Source organism: Echeneis naucrates, chromosome 3 (assembly GCF_900963305.1).
Source record: "Echeneis naucrates chromosome 3, fEcheNa1.1, whole genome shotgun sequence".
Taxonomy (NCBI): Eukaryota; Metazoa; Chordata; class Actinopteri; order Carangiformes; family Echeneidae; genus Echeneis; species Echeneis naucrates.
In genome coordinates, this window is record NC_042513.1 from 9,315,086 (window position 1) to 9,340,744 (window position 25,659).

The following is a 25,659-nucleotide window of genomic DNA, read 5'->3' on the forward strand; positions in this document are numbered from 1 at the left end:
TCCTTGCTGTTGCTTTCCAGTGCTTTCTCTCAAGCTCTGTCCCTTTCCCTTCATTTCCTGTTTTTAAAAAGAATCCAACCTCTCCTGCTAACAGGGGGAGATGAGCCTTCTGAGGCAGGGAGTGAGGGAGATTGAGCGCAGCCGAGGCATTGACAAAGTAGAAAGACCCAACACGGGTGTGCAGCTAAATATAGAGCTTCTCTTTGGAGCAGTGATGATGTCACAGGCCGGAGAACCAGGAACCAAACAGGCTAGAAAAAGCACTGCAAGACTTAAAGGCAGCAGTCACTTTCACAGGTTGATCTGCCATGGCCTTACTCACTATTTCACCTAAAGACATACCCAAAAACTGTGTTAAAGATATGTAAATGTCATTGAAGCAAGACAGAATGTACAAATTTAAGGTTACTATGTAAGAAAGTCTGATCTGATCCAGTCTATTTTTTTTTTCCCCCCACTATTCTCCTATTGCACTAAAGTTTCAGTTAGCCTATGTTATGTTATATTGTAGAACTGCAGCCATCTGGGCTGAACTGGTGATACCCATTTTTTGCACACATTTAATGATTTAATAATAAGTACCATGTAGTATCCCTGATGAGTGCAGGGAAAAACAGCAGCCTGTGTATAATGTAATAATTTCAACTCCTCACTTGTGCTACTGATCATAAAATATGATGAGTATCACCCTGTTAACGAAGCTACCTTTGTTGCACATCACCAATATGTAATCCTTTTTATATCGCTAGGAAGTGATATAGCTGTGAATATGTAAAAGCATCTGTAATGGGCTGCAGTAAGAGGAAATGTGGAGGAGAGCTTAGTGTACTGCGGCAAGATCTGTGTGGATGTGCACAAATCTTTTTCTCTGCTACTTTAGCATACTACAGGACAGAAATGCATAACATGGGAGATACCACGTGAGTGAAATTTACACTCAAGGTGTGTTTCACAGTGGAAGGAGTAAAGGGCAGGGTTTGTTGGTAATCCAACGCAGCCTTTATCTGTGCTAACTTTTGCCAGGTCAGGCCCGGTGAGGCTTTTATTGCAATGCGGCAGCTGCAGCACAAAGCCAAGGCCTACTCCTATTGATTACAAAGCCTGATGGATTCTTTAGTACAGCAGGTTGGCGCTGTCTTAAATTATCTGCATTGACTCAACCTGCTCATGCTGATAAACCAACTGACCTCAGACATTCCCTATAGTAACATATGTCTATCCTGGCAATTACATTTATTTATTTATTTATTTTTGTTTGCTTGTTTTAAAACAGTCTCTATATTTGAGGTGGGAGGGATCTCGGAGTAAGTGGCATCTGGTTGAGCTGATCAGCACTGAACTGGACTCTGCTCTGAAACGTTCATGTTTGTAAGCATGAAAGCAGTAAAAGTGTAAACCTGCCCCTCTTTATGGCCATCTTTAAACAGAGGAGTTTCTGCTTCCCAATGCTTTCCCCTGTCTCTCTCAACACCTGTTATTCCCAATTTTCAGCAAATTATGAGTTCTTGGTCTTCACCTAGCAGCACCCTGTAGTGTAACAATTTTCTCATGCATAGTAGCAATACTGCATAACAATAACATTTTGTTTTTACCAGTGACTTATGTGTAACAGATGAATTACTTTTCACCTGTTATGACAATGGAGGAAATTGTGCTGTATGAAGTGTTTCTATTTTCAAGTCATTCTGTATTTGACTTCAGGGAAGCATAAAGCCCATGTTATTGTATATGTGGGTGTGCATGGGCCTGCACATGTCCCTCATGTGATCTGATGTAGTGTTGCTTTCTTGTATAGGTTGCTAGGCAACATACTGTAGAATTCTCAGTCATAATCTTTGATTTTAGCTCAGAGAGACAGAGACAAGCGAATGGAGGAGGAAGCAAGAATGAGCTACTGTTTAAGAGCGCATGGCCAAGCCCTCAGAAAAACACAGCCACTTTATTCACAAGTCATTGGTCCTCTCACCGTGCTTGCAGTGAATCAATGATGTTGTTTCATAATTTCATTGTTTCTTTTATTCTGTGCTTAAAAAAATCCCTTGTCATCTGAATGAAACTATGCTTAATCTTATATGAAATAAACTAAGCAGCCGACATTACTGAATTTGACTATTAAAACAGCTGTTCATGTAAACTGCAAGGAAACTGGATGTTTTGTGGGATCAGCAATAGGGTTATTTAATAGAAGAACGTTGAATGCTTTTAGGTTGTTGTGACTTCACTTTCTGTAACAAAGAATACAGAGGGAATAAGGTAATAAAACAAACCAAAGCACTTAGCACTTAGATTACATCACATTTTTGACATTATTCTTTAAGGCAGAGGGGAGCATGAAGTCAGGGTAGTTATTGGGGACTTAAAAATGTTTAGTCCAATGTACAGGGCATGATGGGTTCAGTGAATGGCTGCTGTAGTTAATCTCCTTGAAGAATAAAGGCAGTGGTGTAGAAGAAAATAAATATCTCTTCATCCATCACATATCAAGTTGCTCTCAGTTGTAGGATTTGATTGGCAAAAAAATTCCACAGTGTGCTCAGTCCTTCTTAGAATTGTTTGCCATGTTTACTCTAGTTTTGTTTGTACGATATCCTTATTCCATCACGGTAAGATCATGTTCAATACCCAGTTCTATTTCATTCCATTTCCCCTTGGTTTACATACAGTATGTTATTTGTTATAGTTACTATGTAACTACTATTATACTATTATATCACAACCAGTCTGGGGTTTAGCATTATGAATTGAAAAGAACTAAGACAGGCAGGGCGAGGAGTATGGAGGACCAAATGTGTAAGCAAATGGATAGAAGAGGCGGAGTGAGGTTTGTAGTTAAATCCTAATATCTCTAAAGAAAGTTGGTGGGCAATATAGACATGTCAGAATACGAATGGAGGAAAGCAGCTGAGTTAACGCCACAGAGGTGTAGTGTGTGTAGGCTGATGAGCTTGCTTGCATCCTAACTGGAATGAAAAGCTTTTGTGTGCTTAATAAGATTGCTGGCAGTGCTCCAGCAGCTCTGGCAAGTGTAGGATTAGGCTTGGACAATCAGGACTGCAGGATCAAAACAAGGGGCAGGAACACCAGGGTCATTCTGCTTGCCAGGATACCATCTGCCCTGCTTGCCTGCCTGCCGCAGTCAGGGGGAGGGGAAAGAGAGAGAGCAGAGAGAGACCGAGGATTGGGGGAAGGGCAGACCAGAGCTCCAGAGGCAACAACAATGTTGAGACAGAGCTAGGCAGCTTTGTATGCAGCTCAGCTTTTCTCAGCTCAGTTCAGCATGCAGTGCTCTGCTTGAATACAGACATGCAGACATCCTAAATATATGCTTGTGCAATAATATCATCTGTAGAATATTTACAGATGCTGAAGAGCTGCCTTTCTCTAAGAGAACCTCACAAAAAGAGGTTTCAATTTCAGTAGCTAATTATGATATTGAAATACACAAGTGCACATAATAATAATGATAGTAAATGTACTGTAATGTTTACCCGAAAAGGCTCATATGTTCATATCTCAACAGACATCGTATGTGCCTCAGTCCTCTCTTGTTGTCTTGATTGTCAGCTATATCCTTTTCTAAGAAAGGTGGTTTGTTTTAAGGAAAAGATACAACAGGAAATTACATGCATTAATATGGATGGGTCTTTTTTTACTTGTTACTGACTTGGATGGAGGAGTTTCTTAAAAAACTGAACTGATTGCTAAGGAGCTTTCAGGGCCTAGTTCAGTATTTCAACAACACTGCACTATCAAAAAATAAGTTGCTTTCACCGTCCGATGAACACACAAAGCTAAGAGCAGATTAAATACTACTTGTCATTTATCTTTCCTGCTGCTTATTCCCCCCCTTCATCCCTGCATTTTCCATACCTCCTCAGTCAGTTTAGGCCTTATGCTTTTCCTTGCTCTCCAGTCTGTCACATCATTTCCTGCAGCCCCCATGACACACACTCTCCCCCCCGTTCTCACGCACTCACACATGCACACATAGCTCAGAGCAGGGATGGTGTTGTATTGGTTCAGTCCCCCCTTTGTGTTTGTGTGGAATGGATTTGTCCACCAGTACTGTGCAGTGCAAGGCCTGCACAGTGTTGTTGGAGGGGTTACTCTACATGGCTCCTAGCCTCTATATGAACTCAGATCTTGTGGTTAGCGCTTTCCAAAGCCTGCACCTAAGTTCTCCATCCACGTCCATTTATTATTTTTATTTCTTTTTTTTTTTCCTTCAAGTCTTTTGCTTAGTCTGTCATTTGCAGTGTCTGTAACAGAAGCAAGGCCAATTTCATACATCATTCCAATTGTACATCAGACTATGCTGCAGAGGCTGAAGGAGCAGGGTGAAATATGGGATGGGGATTGTGTTACAGAGGACAGGAGACAGGTTGTGGACAGATAGGCTAAACTGAGGCTAAGGTTGTGGGTGGTGGCTGGAAGAACAGACAAGAGGCACAGCTGATGTAATGTGTAACAAAATCCATGCTTTGTGTGAATGCCTGTGTGCACCTTTAGTATGTGTATGCATTAGTACTAAGGGCCAGCCTGCTGGCTCTCATCAATAATTCACTAGTCCTTTTAGTGCGTCTCCTCTCCTCCTTACATCCCCTCCCCCAGCTACCTCCTCTGTCTTCCCTCTTTTGCCCTAGCCTCATCTCTTTTTTTGCCCATCTTCTAAACACGTCCCAAAAACACACATTTTCACCACACCTTTCCTCATTTGTCATACATTTTTATATACACATTGTCCTTCATTCCTGCTCTATGATGTCCCAACCAACAAAGGCTAATGTCCACATCTACGCCCTACTTAAACATTTTTGTAGTTTTTATCATGTTGGTTATCTTACAATTCATTATAGGCACATATATCAAGATAATCCCTGTTTGTGTGTTAGAGAGGGCCGGTGGACAAAAGTGTATTTAGAGAGATGACGTAGTTAGTTGTTTTGTTTGCAGCCATCCTCTTGTGGATGGCAGACTTACAGCTCTTTGGCAGAGCTCCCATGGCTGCATTTAATGGTGATGCAGCACAAAACCAAAAGAAGAGTAGGGAAGGAGAAGTGCTGCCTCTCTCCCTTTTAATCTTCTTTATTTGTCATACGCATTTAATTTCGTTGCTCAAGTAATTCTTTTATAAAAGCTAGTTACAGAAGGTGACCAAAAAAATGTACATATTTTCACCTAATATAAATATTGAATGTTATATTTTGTGATATAAATTCATAATAAATGAATTTATATTATTATGTATCGATTCAGACTTTTATCAAATGCGTAGTACCCTGGCCTCAGTTTAGTGTTGGCCAGTATGGACGCTACTCTGAAGACTTCTCTTAATGTAGCATTGCTTTAATCCCAAATAAAGTCCCAAAGGGTTTATTGCAGTCAGAGTAATGTATGGGGCCCAAACAGAACACTAATAAAATCAGAGATTGAATGCTAGACTGTGTTGTTCCATTTTCAGAATGATAGCTTTCCTGTCTGTATTACCACTTCGCCTTGTTCTCCTTTGCTCCCACTCTGTGACTTTCAGTGAAGTCACTACTCCCCCTCTCTTTTCCCAGACAGGCCAGCCCTGCTCAGGCCCATGTAGTGTGAAAACTGTTCTATTGTATTGGAAAATTTGTGGGTGAGACAAAAGAGAAGGAGGAACAGGGTGGAGTGGTGGAGGTGATTAGGAAACCAGATCCACAGCTCAACTTCAAAGGGAACTGGATCCCTCTGCAGTGCTTATTGATCAGTCAGGAATGTTGCTGGTCCCCTTGACATGGATTCTAGCTGAGATATCACGGTGACACTGCACTCCCTCCACATGCATTTAAATCATTCTTAGAATATTGATGTTTTGCTCTGTGCCTCTTCAGATTAGAACAATTTGGACTGTCCCCCAGCATTAGCCTTCTTGCTTTTGCTAGTCCAGGTTTCTGTGCATTTTTGCTCAAAGGGCAGATTTGGGTAAATTTGATGGCTGGGCTTTCTGTGTGTCATATAGTGCTAAGATCAAGGAAGGGAACAACAGTGACAGCCATTGTATGATTTAATGCCCTCGTTCCTGTCCTCTCATTTTCTTTTCCATCCCAACCTTATCTACCCCCCTCCTGCTTTCCTTTTTTCTCTTACCTCCCTCCCAGAGAGAAGGCACATGCAGAGCCAAGTTAACACTTTGACATGCAGAAGGAATCTCTCTCCTACCCCCAGCCCTTTCTTTTTCTCTCTCGCTCTCTCCCCACAGCCTATGTAGGTCATCATGACTCACTCCTTTATGCTTTAAAAGCCGGATCCCTGCTCACTTGCTCTATCTTGAGCCCTCTCACGTTCATCGTTGTGTAAGAATGTGTGTTTGGGTGTGTGCAGGAAAGAAAGCAACAGAAATCCATTTTATGTTTAAGATTGGCTTTGTGCTTTATTCATACTTATGAGTATTAATTGTTTTGTTTAGATGGTGTTTTGCTGCACAACTTCTCTATACAGCTTTTTATTGGGAAAATCTAAGTTAACATATTAAGACGACCAGTTATACCTGTCCCACCTCTGGTATAAACTACATTCACCTTGACCCTAGATGAATACAGCAGCTGCAGCAAGCAGATTTTGCATTGTCTGAGAAGTAAAATGCTTGGGTCATTGAATATTTTCAAATACTTATGATTTGCTTTTTCTCTTATATAGGCTGCTATTCACCTTTTTAAAGGGTTGTGTGGATTCTTTATTCATTGATGCTCTTTGTGTACTATTTTAGACTCATCTTACACTTGCTTAAATCTGTTGCGTGACCATTTTAACAATCCAATTCGGCCAAATTCAGGCCAGTGCACATTACAAATCGGTTGCTGGTGCTTGCTTTTACAAGTCTTCCAGGCTTCTACCTGTTGACTGGTCTGTGTCCCTGTGAAAGTTTTTTAAAGCCATGTTTTAGTGTTGAGGGAGGCCTTTAGAGTATCTGCATATGAATGCCGCCTTCTGCTTCCCAGCTCTGTTGCTGAGAAGCAGCAGAGAAGCATCCTCAATAAGCACTAAGCTTCTTGACATGTATGTCAAAAAGCATGTCAGTGTGTCTCTAGCATCAGCGAGGATATATTTTCTCTTTTAACATTTGTATTTGAAGTTAGCAGACGACGCAAAACTTGCCTGATTGTATCAATCATCTGCTTGTTTGTGAGAAAGTTTAAAGGGTATGGTGAAAATGCCAGGGGCTCCAGTTTGTCACCGGCTTCTACTACTGCAAGTCAGGCTTTAAGGACTAGCTTACTGTCCTGACCCAGATCCCAAAAGACCTTGGCATGTGACATGTGTGTCCTTTAGTCCTCTTCTCTCTGGGGCTGTTTTCATATTGGCCAGACCTTGGATGGGTAGAAAAGAGTGCGCAGGGACTTTTTTGATGAGTCACTCAGCCAAACAAACTAACCCTAACAAACAGAAGAAGGGCCAAAGGAAAAAATACAATGCTCCATGGCCAGCCCCCCTCTAGTGCTCCCTGAAAACACTCCAATGTTACATCACATATACAGAGGACTGATGGTGGGAACAGATGTTTTCTAAGTTATGCCACAAAATAAAAGGACACATTGAGTGCAAATTTCAATTATCAGGCAAATCCAATAGGGTGAGTAGCTGAAGAGGGATGTGCATCTGTGTGCAAGATGAGGAGAGAGTTGTGTGTGCCATGGTAAAATGGAGGCTTTGTGGAGGAAACCTGAGAAAGCTGGGCTTTGGGGCTGCAGATTCAAACACCTGTATCATTATCCATTCTCCCTAGCCTCAATAGACCCTTCACTTGACCCAAGGGTCCTTTGCAGCTAGGCAACTAGCCTGTTGCAGCTTGTTGCTACCTGTGTGTTATTAAGATCAGAAACCAGGTCTTGATAAGTGACTCCCTACCAACCACTATGAATGAATCAGTCTAAACAAAGACTGGGAGCTTGGAGTTCTGTGTAATCCTGTCCACTGCATTCACATACATTGCAATTTCCTTTCCTGTATTCTCTCATTACCAAGTACTTAGCACTCTAGTTGCATTTGTGAACTTTACATTGGTGAAATTTTTGTTGTAGTCCAGATTTTGCCCGAAGGCACTATCATAATGTTTGCTTCTATTTGGTTGTTTCTGTCTTTCATGCACATCTTCAAAGTAACTTCCATTAGAGAGTGGGTGTTTGCACTGGGCCATCAACAAGAAATTCCAGTGTTGTTGTGTGGCAGTGGGGGATGGCTCAGTTTGGTTGGGGCCGCATGAGAGCTCCCTCTGGTCAACTGAATGGGAAACAAAATAACATCTTCCATACCATTTTTTTTAATCTGACTCTCTTTAACCTTAGTCATTGTCTTTTTGTTTGTTCTCTCGTCTTTTTTAACCTCAATTCCCTACTTAACTTTCGTTTGCATTATGAAATACCTCTGCACCCCTAAATTATTTTCCTTCCTTAATTTTCCACAGAAAATGTTTGTGTTGTTTGTGCCTGAACTCTTTGCTAACTGTCATTATTTCTAAGATGACTTAGTTTTTTTAACCAACACTGCTTTTAGGTTTCTATATGTTTGCCAACTGCACATTATGTTAAATTTCATTATATTTCATGCTTATTGGGGATGTTAACATTCAGTAATCTACGAGCCTTGATAATTTATACGATACAAAATTCTTGAATGAACCCATTTCATACAAAGCAATACTAGCCAGAAAAATACATTTTCCTAATAAGTCTTGATAATTTAAGCAAGTGGCTTGGTCTAAATGTAAAAAAGTACCTCTGTTGTTCAAAATTCAAATGAATTTATACCCTCAGCAAATGTCCCTACAGCATTCAAAACATCAAGCATCTATAATGATTCTTTTTGTGTTTTAATAGTCTTCATTGGTGGATTTACAGTAGAGGAGATTAACCATGCAGGGCACACAAGGCACTTAAAGCCTCACAGCACATTCTTGTATCAGTATAGGGGGCTGTAGCCAAGAGCACCTGCGTATCATTAAAAAGAACATAAAATGGGCTATACTGATCTCTTAATGCAGTTTGTAAGCTGTAGCTACTTAACTTTGGAAAACTAGCTGCTCAGAAGGACCCAATGTCCCAGAAATTCACAAATCCTGTTGTAACAACTGTGGCTGCCAGTGGAATTTATAACTTTTCCATTCTACCAGTAGATAGGATGTCACTGTGAAGGTCTCTTACTTTTGCCTCAACTGCATCTGAAGCCAATGTAAAGCAGTGCTTGTCCTTAAAACTAAAACTAGCATCACAGCTACTTCACATTTCAGCTGTGCTTATGTCTGTTCTGCTGCTTTCTTAGCTGTACTGGAAGCTGCTGTGAGCTACTGAAGCTGTTAGGACGACATGAGCTTTACAGCCGCAAGCTAACTTTGAGAGCTGACAGACTGCAACTAGGCTGGGACCTTTAAAGTATTACTTCATTCTTTAGCACTCATCAACTGTACAGTGTCAGGCTTTGCGTGAACTGCACAATTCAAACACAAGATTCAGACAGCACATACCTGTAACTGCATCTCAGCTTGCTATTTCTGCCTGGTGGTACAACAAAACCACATTATGATTTCTGCAGTCATTCTCTTCCTTATTGGACAACATAATATGTTAATCCATGTAAGTAAATTAATCAACAGTATCAGCATACCGCAGAAAAATGTAGGTGTTGTACTCATCATAAGGGGCACCTAATTTCCACATATGTTGTCTGAATTTACTCATGTTCCAGAAGTTTCATAATATATATTTGCTTCAAATTTCACATTTTTCAGGTTTATGGACAATACAGACATTACTATGAACGAAACAATTGTGTTTGCCATCTATGATATACTTTCCAGACTACAGTGGTTTTAAATTCATATCAGAGTTGCATATCAGTTATGACCTTGTGAAATGGGGACTTAAATGTATTACGTAAAAGATGAACCAAGCAGTGAAAACTACTGTTGTCCTCTAATAACCTAATCCGCACAATTGTTTCCACATCCTTATTATATTATGTCCTTTTTCTAACTCTTGTGTTCTCTCCTCTCACATGAAAACACTGCGCAACCTCTGCGGTAGGGCTGCAATGGGTTATGGGTTCAAGCTTTAATTGGCTAAATTGCATACATATGTTGATAGCTGTCTGGAATTGTGTGTGTGAATGTGTGTTTTTGTGCACATGTGCATGCAGCCTCAGATGCTAAGAAGCGATACCTTGTGAACACCGGAAGAATTATTCCCCCTGGGTATTGCATTTTTCAATTATAGCAGTTTCCATCCCAGACTAAAATACAGTCTCCATGCATTCACACATACACCTATACTTGGACACACTTGTATCAAGAGATAAACAGATGCTAATTTCTTGTAGCATGAGAACTCTTTGTTGTGCTGGTTGGCTTAAGTATTAGATCCTTCGATCTGGCAAATGAGAAGTAGACTTTTGATCATGTTGCTAGTTTGGGGTTGGAAGTATTTACAAACTTGACTTTTTGTAGTCCAGGGTTGGAGAGATTATCTTTGTTCTCCAGTTGCAGATGCACCACTCTCTAGATGGCATTTATTTGGCAAAACATAATGTGAAGGGTGTAGGGCAGCGATGGGCCATTATTTTCAATCAAGCACACTTGCACCATGCAAGGATTTCAAAATAAAAGCCAATTTAAATTATTTTATTTGTATCCTTAGCCCAGACATGGCTATTGTGTGGCTCACGAGCCGCATCCAGCCCACACGATCATTATAGGCAAAACTTTTGCCTTTTGAAGCAAATTTTTAGCGTCATAAGTAAAACAGTGTGGTTTTTTTTTCCCTTGACGTCATAGGCCAGAAGTAGCGGGCCGCACAATGCCCACGTCTGGTGTAGGGGATCACAAGGTCAAGGTTTTATCTGGATTCGAATTGAGGGCCCTATGATATGTGTTCCCAAGAGGTATGCATTCTTCCAAACTATGCTCTACTTCACCTTGTCAAAGTTTGTGTTGTTTTCGTTTTGTTTGTTTTTTTATTTCTGTCTTTCTTTTGTTTTTTCACTCCTGATATGTCATGAAGTTTAAGATCAGAAGTTAAAGTGTATTTTTGTTTTCTCTATTGCCAACTTGTTTGGAGAAAATCATAGTTTGGAGTACTTATTGACAATTTACTGGTCTAATTTGACTCTTGTCTCAGTGCTAGTGAAAGAATATAGACATGTAGATGTTCTGAAATTTCATTGATGACCATTCAAGGTATCTTGAACTGCACCAGCTCAAACCACTAATTGGGGCTTTTCTGTCCAGTCTTAGGAGTTGATTGATTCTTCCATTAAGAATAAGCATGGCTTGCCACAGGCCCTACATGACTATTCATGTTTTCTTCTACCTACCTTTTTTATTGTATTTTTCTGCATCCATATTCACTCCAATGTGGTTAAGTTTAGGGTTGGCAATGGCAAATTCATGGTAACAATATATTTCCATGTGAACTTAATAGATATAGTATGTGTGTCTGTGTGTTTGTAGTGAGAGAGAGAGACTGTGGGTAGCATACATCAGCTTTTTTGCAATTTATGGTTTTGTTTTGTTTTTTTATGTATTAAATCCTGACACAAGGGCAAGTGCACTAATATTTTTAACTTGTTAACACTTGACTGACAGTAGTCCTCGCTGAGTTTTGCTAATGTGCAATGATAAGATCAGAATAAAAATTCACCCCACAAGTTTGACTAAGTGATGCTACATCAGCAATGACACATCACACCTTTTGTCAAGTATTTATATGTAGTTTCCCCTTTAAAGTGTGCATGTGTTAATTTACTGTTGTGTTGTGAAAGTGTTGATAGCTGTTGTATACATGGTGGTGCATTTTATCATTCTGCTTATAATTAGGAAACACAAACCTGAAGAGTACAGGATGTAGAAACGTGACTGTAGTTTTACCATCATTCAATAATTTAATTCAAATGTTTTACCACCTTAATTTGTGGAAGAATAGTGTACCTAAGGATTCCTGCCTTACCTGAAGTAACACAATTAGTGTAGATTTGAGGGCTCGTTCTGACTGTAGTCCTCACTGAAGACTACATGTATTCTAAAAATGTTACATATGAGATAGTCTCAGAAGCTCATCAACAGAACCAAACCTGGAACTTGGGAAGAAGCGGGATTTTTATCTTGTTGACCTAATTGACATGCTATCGAGGAGAATGATTTCTGAGCTTGACTTTTTAGTTTTGTTTTTTTTTTTTAAGTTCCTGTACTTGCATAAAAATGCATGCTTGCACAAACAGGCACTGAAAAATCTTCATGTGCTTATTCATAACAGGAATGTGCACATGCCCTCACCACTGCTTCTGTCTGGCATCAGTTCCCTGCCCCCTCTATAAGTAGGCACCGCCCCAACCCTCAGCTGGCTGTGCTCTGCAGTAGCAGGCCTTTCATCCCTCTTTCCTTCCATCCGGCCCTGCCTAGTGATTTATAATTCATCTGGGATCCTGCCTCCCTCCACCCCTCTGCACCAGGACAGCATTAACATTCTGTTTGGTCCCCAGCTACTCTGTACCCACGTGTGTGTCTGTAAAGTGATTCGCAGGCCCAGCCAGTGAGGCTCCATGAGGAATGGTTGTTACAGTCTATGTGCCGATTCTGTTCTGGCTCTGCATGCTTTCCTCTGTCATTGTAGGGATTAGGTTGCTTGTCTGGTGGTCTGCTGTTGCTTCTCCTCCTTCTCCACCATCTTAATATGTGCCAAGTCAGCTGTCTGTCCCACCCTCTGGCCACTGGGTACTAATAGAAAGCAGTGCGGCAGAATATTTAAGGGAACAGTTGAGTTGTATCGGCTGCTCTGTCTACTCAGAGAGGTCTTAACCAGTATCATTGAGGCTAAACTAGTCTGAAGCACAACACACAACAGAACAACACATCATGTAGGTACCAAATTTAGTCATAACAGTACAAGGACTGTTGCATCACTCCAAATGTATTAAATTAAACAAATGAATCATTAAGGCAAAGAAATAGATTGACATTTAGAGAAATGTGGTACACTTTTATAGTCGTCACACAAACTTATTGTTTAACTGAGGGTATGTCTTTGTTGATATTTATGTTGATATGGATTATGCTGTTAAAATAAGAAATTATTCTACCATACAGTTTTTTTGTGTGTGTGTGTTTTTGTTTTGTTTTTTTTTTTTTGCTTTTTATATAAGCCAACAACTAATGTTTTCATGTACTAGCTGTGCTTGTTGAATCTCTTCCTGTTCCGGGACACATTTACAGTTTTGATGATCTATGCATTGTTCCTAAAAGTCCACTCCCTGGCCAGAAGATCAATTAAATAATTTACATCACACAGCTAATAACTAGGCCTGCAGCAAATATATCATATAGCTCTTTTGCACATTTGAGCATCTGTCCCTTTTGTATGTAACTGAGATCAGAATTTCATCTGATCTCAGTTGCATTGCGCTCTTTATATGCAAGCAATTTTTGCATGTGTGTGAGAGACATTATGATGCTTATCTGTGAAAAGGTCACATCCACCCTCTGTGCCTATCCTCCCTTGCCTCTCTCACTCTGTTCATTATCCATCCAGGCTTTCTCCCTCTGCTCTGCATTTATTTTTACCTCCTCACGTAATCCTTAATTAATGTAGATCCAGTCACTGTGCCTCACATTCTACGACCATGCACACTCATTTGAACACATACACACTCATTCATGTTCTCTCAAGCAGGCACACACACACATCCAATCATTTATCTTCTCTGCCAGTCTCTTGCAGGAGCATAATAATCTAGATCACACACGCACGCATACACACTGACAACCTAACATGTTGCTCACTTTACAATAATAGGCAGATGGGGTGGCCTGATTGCTCAGTGAGCTAAAGCACATATATATATATATATATACACACACACACTGTGTCCTTAGTTCTATTGGGACCCCTGATACATGCCATCTCCCCCATTCTGCAGCTGAGATAAATAATTTAAAATGATCAACACAGTAGATTTTGATAAACTTTTTTATTGGGGGAAATGTTGGCAGTGTTTTAAAGAAAATTAAATATCCCTTTACTTTGTTGGTAATAATTTCTAAAAAATTTCTACATTGCAGAAAGCATGCAGGTAGCTGTATGTTTGTTGATGATGTTGGGGGCTGGACTGCAACAACAGGGCTGGTTCTGTCATTGCAAATGTCTTCAAAGTTTTGTGTTGCTGTTTACTTAGATTTTTATCCACTCGATGTCTTAACATAATCCTAATTTAGTAATATTAACTCCTCTCATGGAGCAGACGAGTTGTCTGTGTCTCACAGTTCAGTCTACAGATTTTTTTTTTTTTTTTTTTTTTTCCCCCAAAGGGAATTAATTGGCTTTTTCTTCCTACTGTTCAGGAGAATTCGAATTCTACTCTCTATTTACTTAAGTAAAATGCTTTTATCTTAATTATGAATTTAGTTCACCTGTATCAGTGGGGAAATTGTGATTTTTATCCTAAAAAGCCATACTAAGCCATAAGCACTGAACAGTCATTCTTTAACTGACATAACCAGTATGATTACTGTAAGAGCCTGAGTGTGAAATGCTGTATGAAAAATGAAACAGCATTTTAGGCTCTGGTGTTAGGCTCTGATGGCTTAAATTAGATCTAGTTGTACAACATTAATTTTAGTTTTCGGTTTGTATTAATATGACAAGGGAGTTCCATCGTTGTCCATTACTATTTAATTTTAATCTGTATATATCATGAAGTGTGACTTCATGTGGATGTTGTTGCTGGAACCCTGAACAGCAGTATTTGTTTTCATGGAACGCAATTTGCAGAAGTTTAACCCCTCGTCTGTGAATAGCTTCAATCAGCTATCTGCAGAGTTGGGTCTATTGACTTCTGCCTACAATGTGTGGCATTTCACGATCAGTAAGAAGAGGGTGGTTTGACCCTACGGCCTAAAAAGGAACTGTTCACTGTCATATATTTCCATAATAATGATTTGTTTTTGCAATGTTAGCATCTCCTGTTTTCTGTTGCATTTAGACACATTTCAGACATCTTTTTATGGAAAATAGTTTTTCTTGACCAGAGATACATTCTTTCTACAGATTGTCCCATACCATCAGATATGGTACACAACTTTGTTGCATTATGAAGATTCCTGTAATCCTGTTAATTTGGAGAGCTAGTCATGTCTTCTATTCCTGTAACACATTAAATGGTTTATCGTTCTGTATTCCTGCAAGCTGGAGCAAAACATCTTATTGTGTTTGAGACACTCTTATTTGCACTTTTGCAAATTACAAGTTTTGTTTTTTCTGGTTTTATTTTGATTTATTCTTACTAAACGTATTCAGACATGTTCCTCCATTGTCCAAAATACAATCTTTCTATAAAAGCAATGCAAATAATCTATTTTGTTAACCTTGACAGTGACAGAATGAGCCATACAATGAGCTATTCAGCTAAAGAGCTTATGCCCCCCCCTTTACTTTGTAAGTGGTGTAATGATTACCACATAACATATAAATTAAGAAAACTATTCAGATGAACTTGAGGATGTCCCAGTCTGAAGCATTGGCTTGTGAAAATAAGGCCAAGCTATCCTGGGAATTGGGGCAAATAATCTGGTTTCTGCTTATGTTTTTGAAGTGCAGCTATTGTTTTCTGCTCCTGCTTTTGTTCTTGTTTTTTATAGTGGTGGTTGTTTTGCAATCTTACATTGACAGTATATTTACTCCAAGAAACTTTAATGTTTTTTGAAGTAGAACTATTTCACTGCAGAACCACTTTGTATCATTGTCCTTACTATTTTAGAGTGTACAAACACACGTGAACTAACTCTGCACTCCTGTGTAGTATTAGTGTTAGGAATGACATTTGTCAGCACACTGAAGTCTCTGAATGTGTGAAGCAGCCCTTTTTGGTCATCCAAAGGTCAGAAAAGTGTTTGAATCCTCATTGCTTGAGGTTGATATGCAGAGGCACTCTTCTGTCAATGGGTTCCCTTTCTCTGTTCACAGCTCTTTCACGAGCTTCTCTGATAGGCCTGCATCTGTCTCATCCTTGAGTTGCTAGGCAACAGGCTTTCTCTGTGTGTGTGTATGTGTGACGCGTTGCTGTGGCAATGTCAGGCTTTTGCCTGTGAGAGGAGAGAGAGATATTGAGACTAGAGAGAGGCAGATGAGAGAGAAGTACTCAGTGAGGAGAGGGAAAAGAAATGAGAATGAGTCAGAGCACTGATGAAGCAGAGGGATTGGAGAGAAGAGAGCCAAAAAGCACTAGATTGGCAGTAAGGCAGGCAGCAAAGCACTGAGCTGTTATTGGATGGAACAGAGAGGTGTAAGGCAGAGTGAACGTGCCCAGAATAGGACATCAGACCAAGTGATTGGATTCCTCCCCACATCTCACTCCAATCTTGCTCTCTGGCTCTCCCTGCTCCAAGAGCCTTATGGATAATAGAACCACTCCCACTCATATTCCAAATATATTTTGTCACTTCCACGTGCCCTTGTGTACCACCTGCTGCTCATATCGACATCAAAACCGGGTGACCTTTTATTAAGTAGGAAAGTATGTTTTATTCTCAAAACTCAAAAAGTTTTGCTGTGCTGAAAACCAAACCCTCATCCCGCATCAAGTGTGCATCCTAGAATACCACTTTTGTAAATTCTCTGAAAGCAAATCCAAAAATTCACATAAAAGTGGTCGCAACCTGCAAGAATCCCTGTTCCTTTAGACAATATTCACGCTGAAATTCTCCTTTTTCACTCCCTTTTTGAGCTCACAGTTTTGTTCTAGCATAATGCATCTTCGCTTTCAGCAGCTGTGTATGTATTAGCCCATGTCTGTGTGTCCATGTGTGGGTCTCTTCTTTCTCCACACAGGCTTATAATGAAGTGAATAGGCCCAGGTCAGGGACTGAGCAGCCAAGCTGGGCTCTGGTTGCCAGGATACAGCTAGCTACTGCTGCTGTCCTTCTAGAGACCGTGCCCCTGCATGAAACGTCAATAAGACTGCCATGGGCACTGTAGGGTACTGGACCATCTTGTACAATTTTAATATCACGATAACCATAACACCATTTTCATTATCATTAGGGTTTTTTTTTTAGATGTTTTAGAAGCATAATAATTAAAGAAACAAGACCTATGCAGACTAATGGGAGGTTTGGGGCAAAGATGAGAAATCCAGAGACATTTGCTAGAGTCGCATTCAAGTCAACAATAAACTGACTTTAGGCTTAGTGTGGAGCTGTTGAAATTAAGACTTGAGCAGGATTTGTGAATAATGTTAGTTAAACAATAACTATCCTAATCATCTAACTTGGTTTGTATTGTTTGTATTCAATTTATGATTTGTAATAGGTGGGATTTACATAATGAAAGTGCAATAGGCTGTGTGGGAAAAGCACAACTATTGTTTTGTGAAATAAATGACACCAAACTAGGGCTGGACGATAAAACGACGATAATTATCGCAAAATAACTTTTCCTCAATAGAAATATAAGGCATGTTCGATAGAACTCATTCCATCCATGTTTTGACAGACAGCACGAACAGCCAATTATAATGACAATAGCACTGTGCCGAGCCAATCGCGCAGCTGGAATAGAGTTAAAGCCACGTCAGGCTAGGTTGACACACACACAAATGTAAGCACACGTGCTTATGTTTTGGCCACCAGAACATTAGGAGTGGGAGCGAAATACATGAAAATGGCAGAAAATGTTAACACGAGTGACAGTGTCCCCGAAAAAGACACCAACGGACACAGCACAAGGCTCTAAAGACGACGAAATTGTTGAGAAGAAAGGCCCAAGGAATTTGGTGGTGTGGATATTTTGACTATTTCAATTCTGACAAGAAGCCGAGTAGCGTGCACTGCAAATTGTGTCATATCAGAATTGAGACTTTTCTATTTTGTATTACCGATTTTATTTTTTTGTAATTGACCAAAGAATTTAGTTGTCAATTTGTTCGTGTTCTCCTGTAACACTTGAAGCTTCTGACTGGTCAGAATTAAGATTTCAGTTTTATTATATAATCATTTTATTTATTTGAAATACAGCTCTACAAGGCTGTAGTACATTTCATATGTTTAACTTCTGACAGAAAATAAATTATATTTAAACAAATATTAATGTGGTATCTTCATATCTCACATAGGAGTAAAAAGGAACCTTTAAACTTGACAGAAATAGTTATTTGATTTATATTGTGATATATCGACTGATATGAAATATCGTGAGAGGATTTTGTTCCATATCATACCAGCCCAACAACAAACATTGCTTGATTTTGATTGCCCATGTTAGCAGTATCTATAATTATTGCCACAGAAAACCAGAGTACATATGTATAAACACACACACACACACACACACACACACACTGTCATAAAGGCATGGATGTGTGTTTAAAAAAATAAATTGTTGATGTTACTGTGCGTACCATAAGATATTATATTTATTAACCAACACAGAGATATCAGTTGACCGACTGCTGCTGCTTTGTATCTGATTGTCTGTGCACACACAGACAGAAAGCAACATGCCCATCCCAGCATGCAGCTGCTGTGCTGTTCGGCTGTCAGTGTGGAAAATTTGAGGTTCGTTCTTGTGTGTACAATGAGAGTCACGAGTTGCATGAGCAGACAACAGCTTTTCATCTTTGCACCTGCACATTCTCTTGTCTTCTTCTCATCTGTGTGTGTGCGTGTATCTTTGTTTTCCCGTTGCTATATTTTACTTCCCGTGTGTACAATCGAGTGCATATCATAGCAGATTGTCTTGCTATTATAAAACTTACTAGAGTAGACATAGGTCCTTATTTTGACAGCTTCAGTGCAGCAGAGGTCTGAAACAAAAAGCATTTTTATTTTTAAGACCTGTATAACCTAATTTTACTATTTTTCACTTTCATTAAGACACAGTAGGTCTTGTATGGAGAACTGTCGCACCTCAATAGCTGTAGCGTAAGCTAAAATTAAATCTATTGATGGAACAGCTAGATGGACCCAGGATACATTATACCAAAAACAATTTCAACTGGAGAAATAAACTGTTCTTAATCAAATGGCCAGGGCTCACTTTGCAAGAGATATGATAATTGTTAGACACAAACAAAATAAATTTAGACATCCTAATGAAAGTGTGCTTGTGGTGTGTGATAGTGCATCTGCCAGTGTGCAAACAATATGCTGCAATATGCTGAAGTGTTGGCCTCTATCTGACCGCAGAGGGAGTGGCTCACAGGATAGAGAGGATGCTACAGGAGGATGAAGAGGGAAAGTAACAGGGGACGTAGCACGAAAAGTGTGTGTCTGTATGTGTGTTTATGCAGGTGAGACAGAGGTTATGGAGTGTAGTGCTTAATTTGGAAGAGAGCTTCTCTGGCTCATCTCTGCAGTCATCTCCATGACCAAGTTTAATTGGTTTGACGTCGTACATAAAACATTAAACTCAACTGGGCCGCTTCTCTGTATTTTTTTCTATTATCAGAATCACTACTAGGTGATTCAATAGTAGGTCATTCACATTTTTGGTATTATTATTATTATTATTATTATTATGATTTTCTGATAAAATTATTGCATAGAGATTATTTTATTTTGTTGTAAAATAAATTGTGCTTTTGAAATTGTATGTGTCAGTTTTGATAATTTACTGAATTGTATCTTGTGATTAAGCTTAATGGTTCTATCAATAAATAAAATAAATGTCCCTACAAGCCCATTAAGAAACCCTGTTGTACTAAACTCTCAAACTCAAGTCAGAAAGTCATTTGGGTTGATTTTTTTTTTTTTTTGTTTTTTGTTTTTTGTTTGTTTGTTTGTCTGTTTTGTTTTTTGTTTTTTTATTGAACGATCTCCAACTACTTCTAGCCTTGAACCCAACCCAGCAATTTATAGCAAATGTAATTTCATAAATTATTGCTGTGGCATGAAGGTATACTACAAGATGAAACGCAGTAAAATGTTTTCATAAAAATTGTCACAAACTTTTCAAAAGGACTTAGTGACGTGTATTTATCCAACCAATGAAGTATCAAATTTACGTTTACATACACACATACTGACAGTGTGTCATGAATTTCAGCATAACAGCAGAATAATAATAATAATATTCATTAGGGCTTAAAGTATTCCAGCACCGTGCCAGATCTCCGGCGAGTGTCGTTAGACTGACATTCAAAACAGATCAACATTAAAAAAAACTTGTAAGATATTGTCAGTTGAGTTCTCCTACCACGGAGAACAAGAGTAACGAGAGTAATGCAGCTTTCCCTCTCAACCAAACTAACATAACTGGCCAATCAGAGGTAGGGTGGGGGTGGGTCTTAGAAACTTGGTTGAGATCAAGCAGCAAGTGATGCTGCATTCTAAACAACCTGGAAAAAGTTGTCAAACTCAGAAATTATGTTTCTGAAAGTCACTGTTGGAGATGATGGGGAGTAAGTTTGTGAAGCCCCGGAAAGACTTAAAAATAAGTGGCTCTGGGCATGGATGGGAGAGAGGGGCAGAGACGACAAGCCTTCTGGTTATTTATTTCCTATTTTGTACTTAGAATCAGAATAAAGTAGTCTACTGTTGCACTATAACTGTTTACAAATTGTTTTTGTAGAAACTGTCCTTTATTGAATTAAATGCTTGCTAATCGAACAATTCCTCAAATTTATTAGCTTGACTGAGTTTCACATTTAACATTATCATTTTAAATTTCTAAATAACATTCAGGCTCAGGATTTTTTCTTACTTTAAGCCCTGAATCATCTTTACAGATGCAATAGGGCTCTAGCACCGATGAATGCTCGGTCCCTGATAAAATTTTACCGCAGTTTGTTTTGTTTTTGTTTTTGTCCTGTTCAGATGATAATCTAGATCCAACGGATGAGTATGATTGCTTAGCCTTGTAAAAATTTAACCCTTTCTTTAAAAAAAAAAAAATCTGATATTTGCTTTAATATGCTCATATTTTCTCAGCCAGATTTGTTGCATTCGTTATCACAAGAATCAGCGCTGTGTCTGCTTTCATGTTTTTGCTTTTTTACATTTGGCACCTTTTAGCTGCATCATGCTATTTTTGATCTTCTGATAAACAGATAACCACCATTTTCTTCTTTCCTTTTCCAAATAAACTTAGTATTGTACTATTGGTTATGTACTGTTGGTTAAAACACTCATTCATTTACACATATGGAATTAACTGTTTATTGCTAACAACACCCTGCTGTGTGAAACAGAGACACAATGTTAGCAGAGTTAGCTGTCTCTGATTTGGGTGGATTTAGAAATGAAATAAGCCCTTTCCATGAACAGGCTTTCCTCTTCACCTTTGTATGACTGCTTGCAAACATCATTTTCCTGTATTTCATGTCAGCAAAACGCTCGGTTGCTGTAACCGCCCATCATAGTAGTCCCAAAATAGTGCATAGATTATTGTTATAGAAGCCCAGCTGACCCAGTTTGTGTGTGTGTGTGTGTGTGTGTGTGTGTGTGTGTGTGTGTGTGTGTGTGTGTGTGTGTGTGTGTGTGTGTGTGTGTGTGTGTGTGTGTGTGTGTGTGTGTGTGTGTGTGTGTGTGTGTGTGTGTGTGTGTGTGTGTGTGTGTGTGTGTGTGTGTGCGCGCACTGCAAGGTTTGTTTATTTCTTAGAGTAGTTGACCTTCCTGCCATGTTGTTTGGTGTGGTGAGAGGTTGGAGTTTATGGGTGGTTGAAATAAGTGCCCTGCAGTAGCAAAGAGGGAGTAAAGCTGAGCCATGGAAGAGAGCAAGGGGGCTGTGGTTTTCTGTGTTTCTTTCCATACACCAGAAAAGGGGAGCAGTACATCCGCTGTAGTTGTGTGCCTCTCTGGCTGGCTGGCTGGCTGGCTGGCTGGCTGGTTGGCTGTCTTGACTGACTTGACTGGAGGGATATAAATAGCAGTGTTTGAGTAGGGTAACTGCAGAGGGAAAGGAAGAAGAGTGGGGGAGGGATGGGGAGATGGAAGTGGCGCCAGGCAAGATATGAGTGCCAGTATCTCAAAGTACACAAAAAATAATGCAGCCATGGTCTCATCTGTTCATTCACTCATCCAGTCACAAGGATGATCGTAGTTGGATAGACTCAGAAGAGAAAGTGCATCATGTAGGGCAGAATTGAGTGATGGAATATATGATTAATTCATGACCCAGTGAGGCTCAAGGCCTCTCTTCATGAAAGAAGGCATTGCACAGCAATCCACATGCATGCATAGTGGACAAAGTTGATATCTCTTCTATAAGTTTGTGATTAAAAACCAACAACTTTTACCAGGTAGATTTCAAGTTGTTAGTATTAGGTGGATATGTTCCATCCTCTCAATTGACTATGGTACAGATGAAATTAATTAGGGGGCCTCTAAAACCCATAATTACAAGCAGTGGTTGGCTGTGATTGTAAGGGGCTCTTTCAGTTTTGTTGATATGGGCCAGTCATGTTCCCGAAGACATTGCTCAGCTGTTCCAACTCACTCCGTATTCCACAATATTGGGGTTATGCAATATCCTGCAGGAGCTGTCCTGTTGTTCTTTTTGAATTCCAGTGCGCCCGTGCAATAGTTGTGGTATAGCTGAATAGCATACCTCTTGCTTCAAAGCTACCACATATTACCAAGCACGTTTTTAGAGATTTCAGCAGTCCTTGCTGTATAAGCGTTTGCTGCCCTTCCTCCAGAGCAGCAATGTAATGGTTGAAAACAGAGTGCTTGATGTGCCACTAATGGCTGCATGTTCTGGCTGTGTGCAAATGTGTGTTCAAAGAAACGTAATGGCCAGGTGCTAACCTCCCCCACCTTCTTTTTTTCATTCTCTTTGTTCCAGACGGTTGATGACGATGCAATGGCTGCGTGAATGAAGCTTGGCGTGGGGAGAGCTGAACGATGCCCAAAGGTGGGGGTTCTAAAACCCCCCAGCTGGACCACTTCCCACTCAACACCGACATGGTGGAAAAGCAGGCAGGGAAGAAGGTATGACTGGAAAAACGTACATACCTTTAAACACACAAACAATACACCAAAAACATACGTGCATGTAGTATATAATCCAAGTTTCTTTTTTTCCTTGAAACCTGACACCAAAGCACAGTATCATATTAAGAATAATAAATCCTTACAGACCAGACACAAAGTTAGTCAGGAAATTAGTTTTGGGATAGTGGACAGACCATATTTGTGCAATTGACTCTTACAACTGAGCTGTCTGCAGAGGAAGAACATATGATATAAATAATATAATATAATGTCATCCTTGGTGGAATATTTTTCATAAATTAGAGCTCCCCAGAGTTGGAAGTAACTAATACTAACCCTAACAAGGTAGACGTTTCAACATCAGTGAACCTTACACAAACATGACCAAACATCATTACGTTTCAAACCGAAATGTGTCATAGGTCAGTCATGTAATCACCTCACACCAGAGAGCAGATAATATCAGATAAACATATCAGTACATAAAGTAGTGAAATTTCTCTTTTATAATTTACACTTTGTTTTTCACATCAGCCTTATTTGAGTGATGCATCTACATGTGACGGAAAGTGTATGCTCCTCCATATTTTTCTAGGACCACTTCATGAAGCACTTAAACGATGGGCTGCTGTAAAATTATTAATTTGATACCTTGTGTATGTCTCTGAAGTTCAGCCTAAGAATGCTGCACCTGTAGCCTTATCGACCTGTTTAGACATAGTCTGTTTTTAAATGCAAGTTATGTGGGAAAGGATCTCCTTAATTTAACACAGGTATAGTCACGCTCTTTGCAGTGGAAAATGCGCATGTTGATGATGTCATGTTGTGTGCCAACTGTTAAGCTACCCGCAGCAGCACCAAGAGGCGAAGAGAGGAGAGGTACAGTTTATGCAGGCATGGATTTACAGCCCTCTGCAAAGGATTGCATCAGACTCTGGCATGGAGGGAGGGAGGGAATGAAGTGCACAGGGGTGGGTGGAAAATGGAGTGAGACGAAAAGAGCAGACATTTCTAGGAGACCTCCAAACAGGGTGTCTCAGGAAGGCAGATCTGAGGAAAGTGTAGATGTCACAGCTTTCTTAATTAATTAATTTATTTATTTGTTTCAAGATAAATATAACATTTCTAGTTGTAAGCTCTTTGGCACATAATTTTTTTTTCCATTGCAGTTTGTTACAATGAGAAACCAGCTATAGTTTGTCTGTCTGTTGTCTGTTTTTTTTTTGTTCATCTTTCATTAAAATCATTTAAATTTTTCCACTTTTCCACCTTGATGTACTGTAGGTTTTGAACATGCCAGATGTGTGCATCATGCTATCAAACAAAAAAAAGCCTTTGTCTAGGTGAGGGAGGGAGAGAGAGAGATCAGCTAACTGTAGCTGACACTGTTTGTCTCTACTGTACCATGACATCATAGTCTTATGACTGGGGCGGGGCAGGGGGAGGAGTTCAAAGTGTCGACACATAATAGAAACTCTGCCTTGAGGATAGAAAGAGATGAGTTTAGGACAGAGGGGAGGACTGAAAAATCAAGTGAAATAAAGTGAGTGCACACAACATCTGACCTGCATTATGAGATATGAAGAGCAAAAATAAAACAAATCCGGACCTTACACCAAAAAAGTCTTTATTTTCACCTGTAAATGTTGGAGTGAAAAATTCAACATATGTGATAGGGATTCACAAACTGACTGAATACATTGCAGTTGGAATTTCCCCTTTCATGTAATGTTTATTTCCTGTAGAGGTCATTAGAACTATAACAGTGTCTGTAAACAGCTGTATTGTCCAGTCAATACAGTCTCAATAGCAGGGATGTAATTGTAAAAGGCAGAACCCACTATTTTTTTCTAGCAAGTATCTTATTGATACATTCCTATTTTTCTTTATTGCCTCCCGGCAGTTATGTGGTCTTGGAGTTTGCAGTTTATAAATAGTACACCAGATTTGTCTTAACTGTAGTGGTGGGTGGAAAAAAAATACAAAGCCACTATCTATTTTGGTGATTAAGATCACACATCTGGATCACTGTCATTACTGTTGTAAAGGGGAAAGACCTTGTGGTGCCACATGCTACTTCAATTTGTAACATGCTGCCACATTAGCTTAGTGATGTATCTAACAAATTCTGCAAGTTCCATACTACTGCTAAACATGCAAAGTATGTGTTCTTTGTTTTAGTCTCTGTGTCAATTATTTCAGTTCTTTGCATATGCCTTGTTAACACATCATTGGAATCAGGACAGTGCATTATTGCATAACAGTTTACTATCTGAAGTATTTTAAGATGGTATGATGTAACTAACTTTGCATGAAGAATAGACATCTTAAAATGAATTGTTTGTCTTACACTTTCTGTCTTGTTTACACAATCTTGTTATGCTCCATGACAGGATCTTCCCTGTTCTCCGACAAAATAATGAACTGTCGCTTGTTATTGATTCAAATGCTTTGTTTAGCTAGTATTTCGGACAATGTGAATAATTTGAAGCGGTGCAGTACCTTTTAATCCCAGCCTCTGTGATTAAAAAATCATGGTCAGTAGTGTCAAATGGGACACTAAGCTCTTACAGGAAGAGTATTTGTTTTCTGAAGCCATTAGAAAGTGCTGTCGCTCTTTCTGTGGTATGATGTACTCGAAAACCTGACTCAAAATCTTCAAAAAGGCCATTCGTGAACACGTTCACATTATTGCTTTATGTTTGTTTTTTGTTTTTTTGTTT

The 25,659-nt window shown here is 39.5% G+C and overlaps 1 protein-coding gene across 2 annotated transcripts in view; it reads left to right on the forward strand.

The window, feature by feature from the left end:
- ankrd11 (ankyrin repeat domain 11) overlaps positions 1 to 25,659 on the forward strand; it is a 97,427-nt gene that overhangs the window by 45,788 nt on the left and 25,980 nt on the right. For both annotated transcript variants that reach the window (XM_029499143.1, XM_029499144.1), the window contains exon 3: positions 22,788 to 22,933. In XM_029499143.1, coding sequence (XP_029355003.1) covers positions 22,847 to 22,933 — 87 coding nt within the window. In that variant the 5' untranslated portion in view covers positions 22,788 to 22,846. The remainder of the gene's footprint in view (positions 1 to 22,787; positions 22,934 to 25,659) is intronic.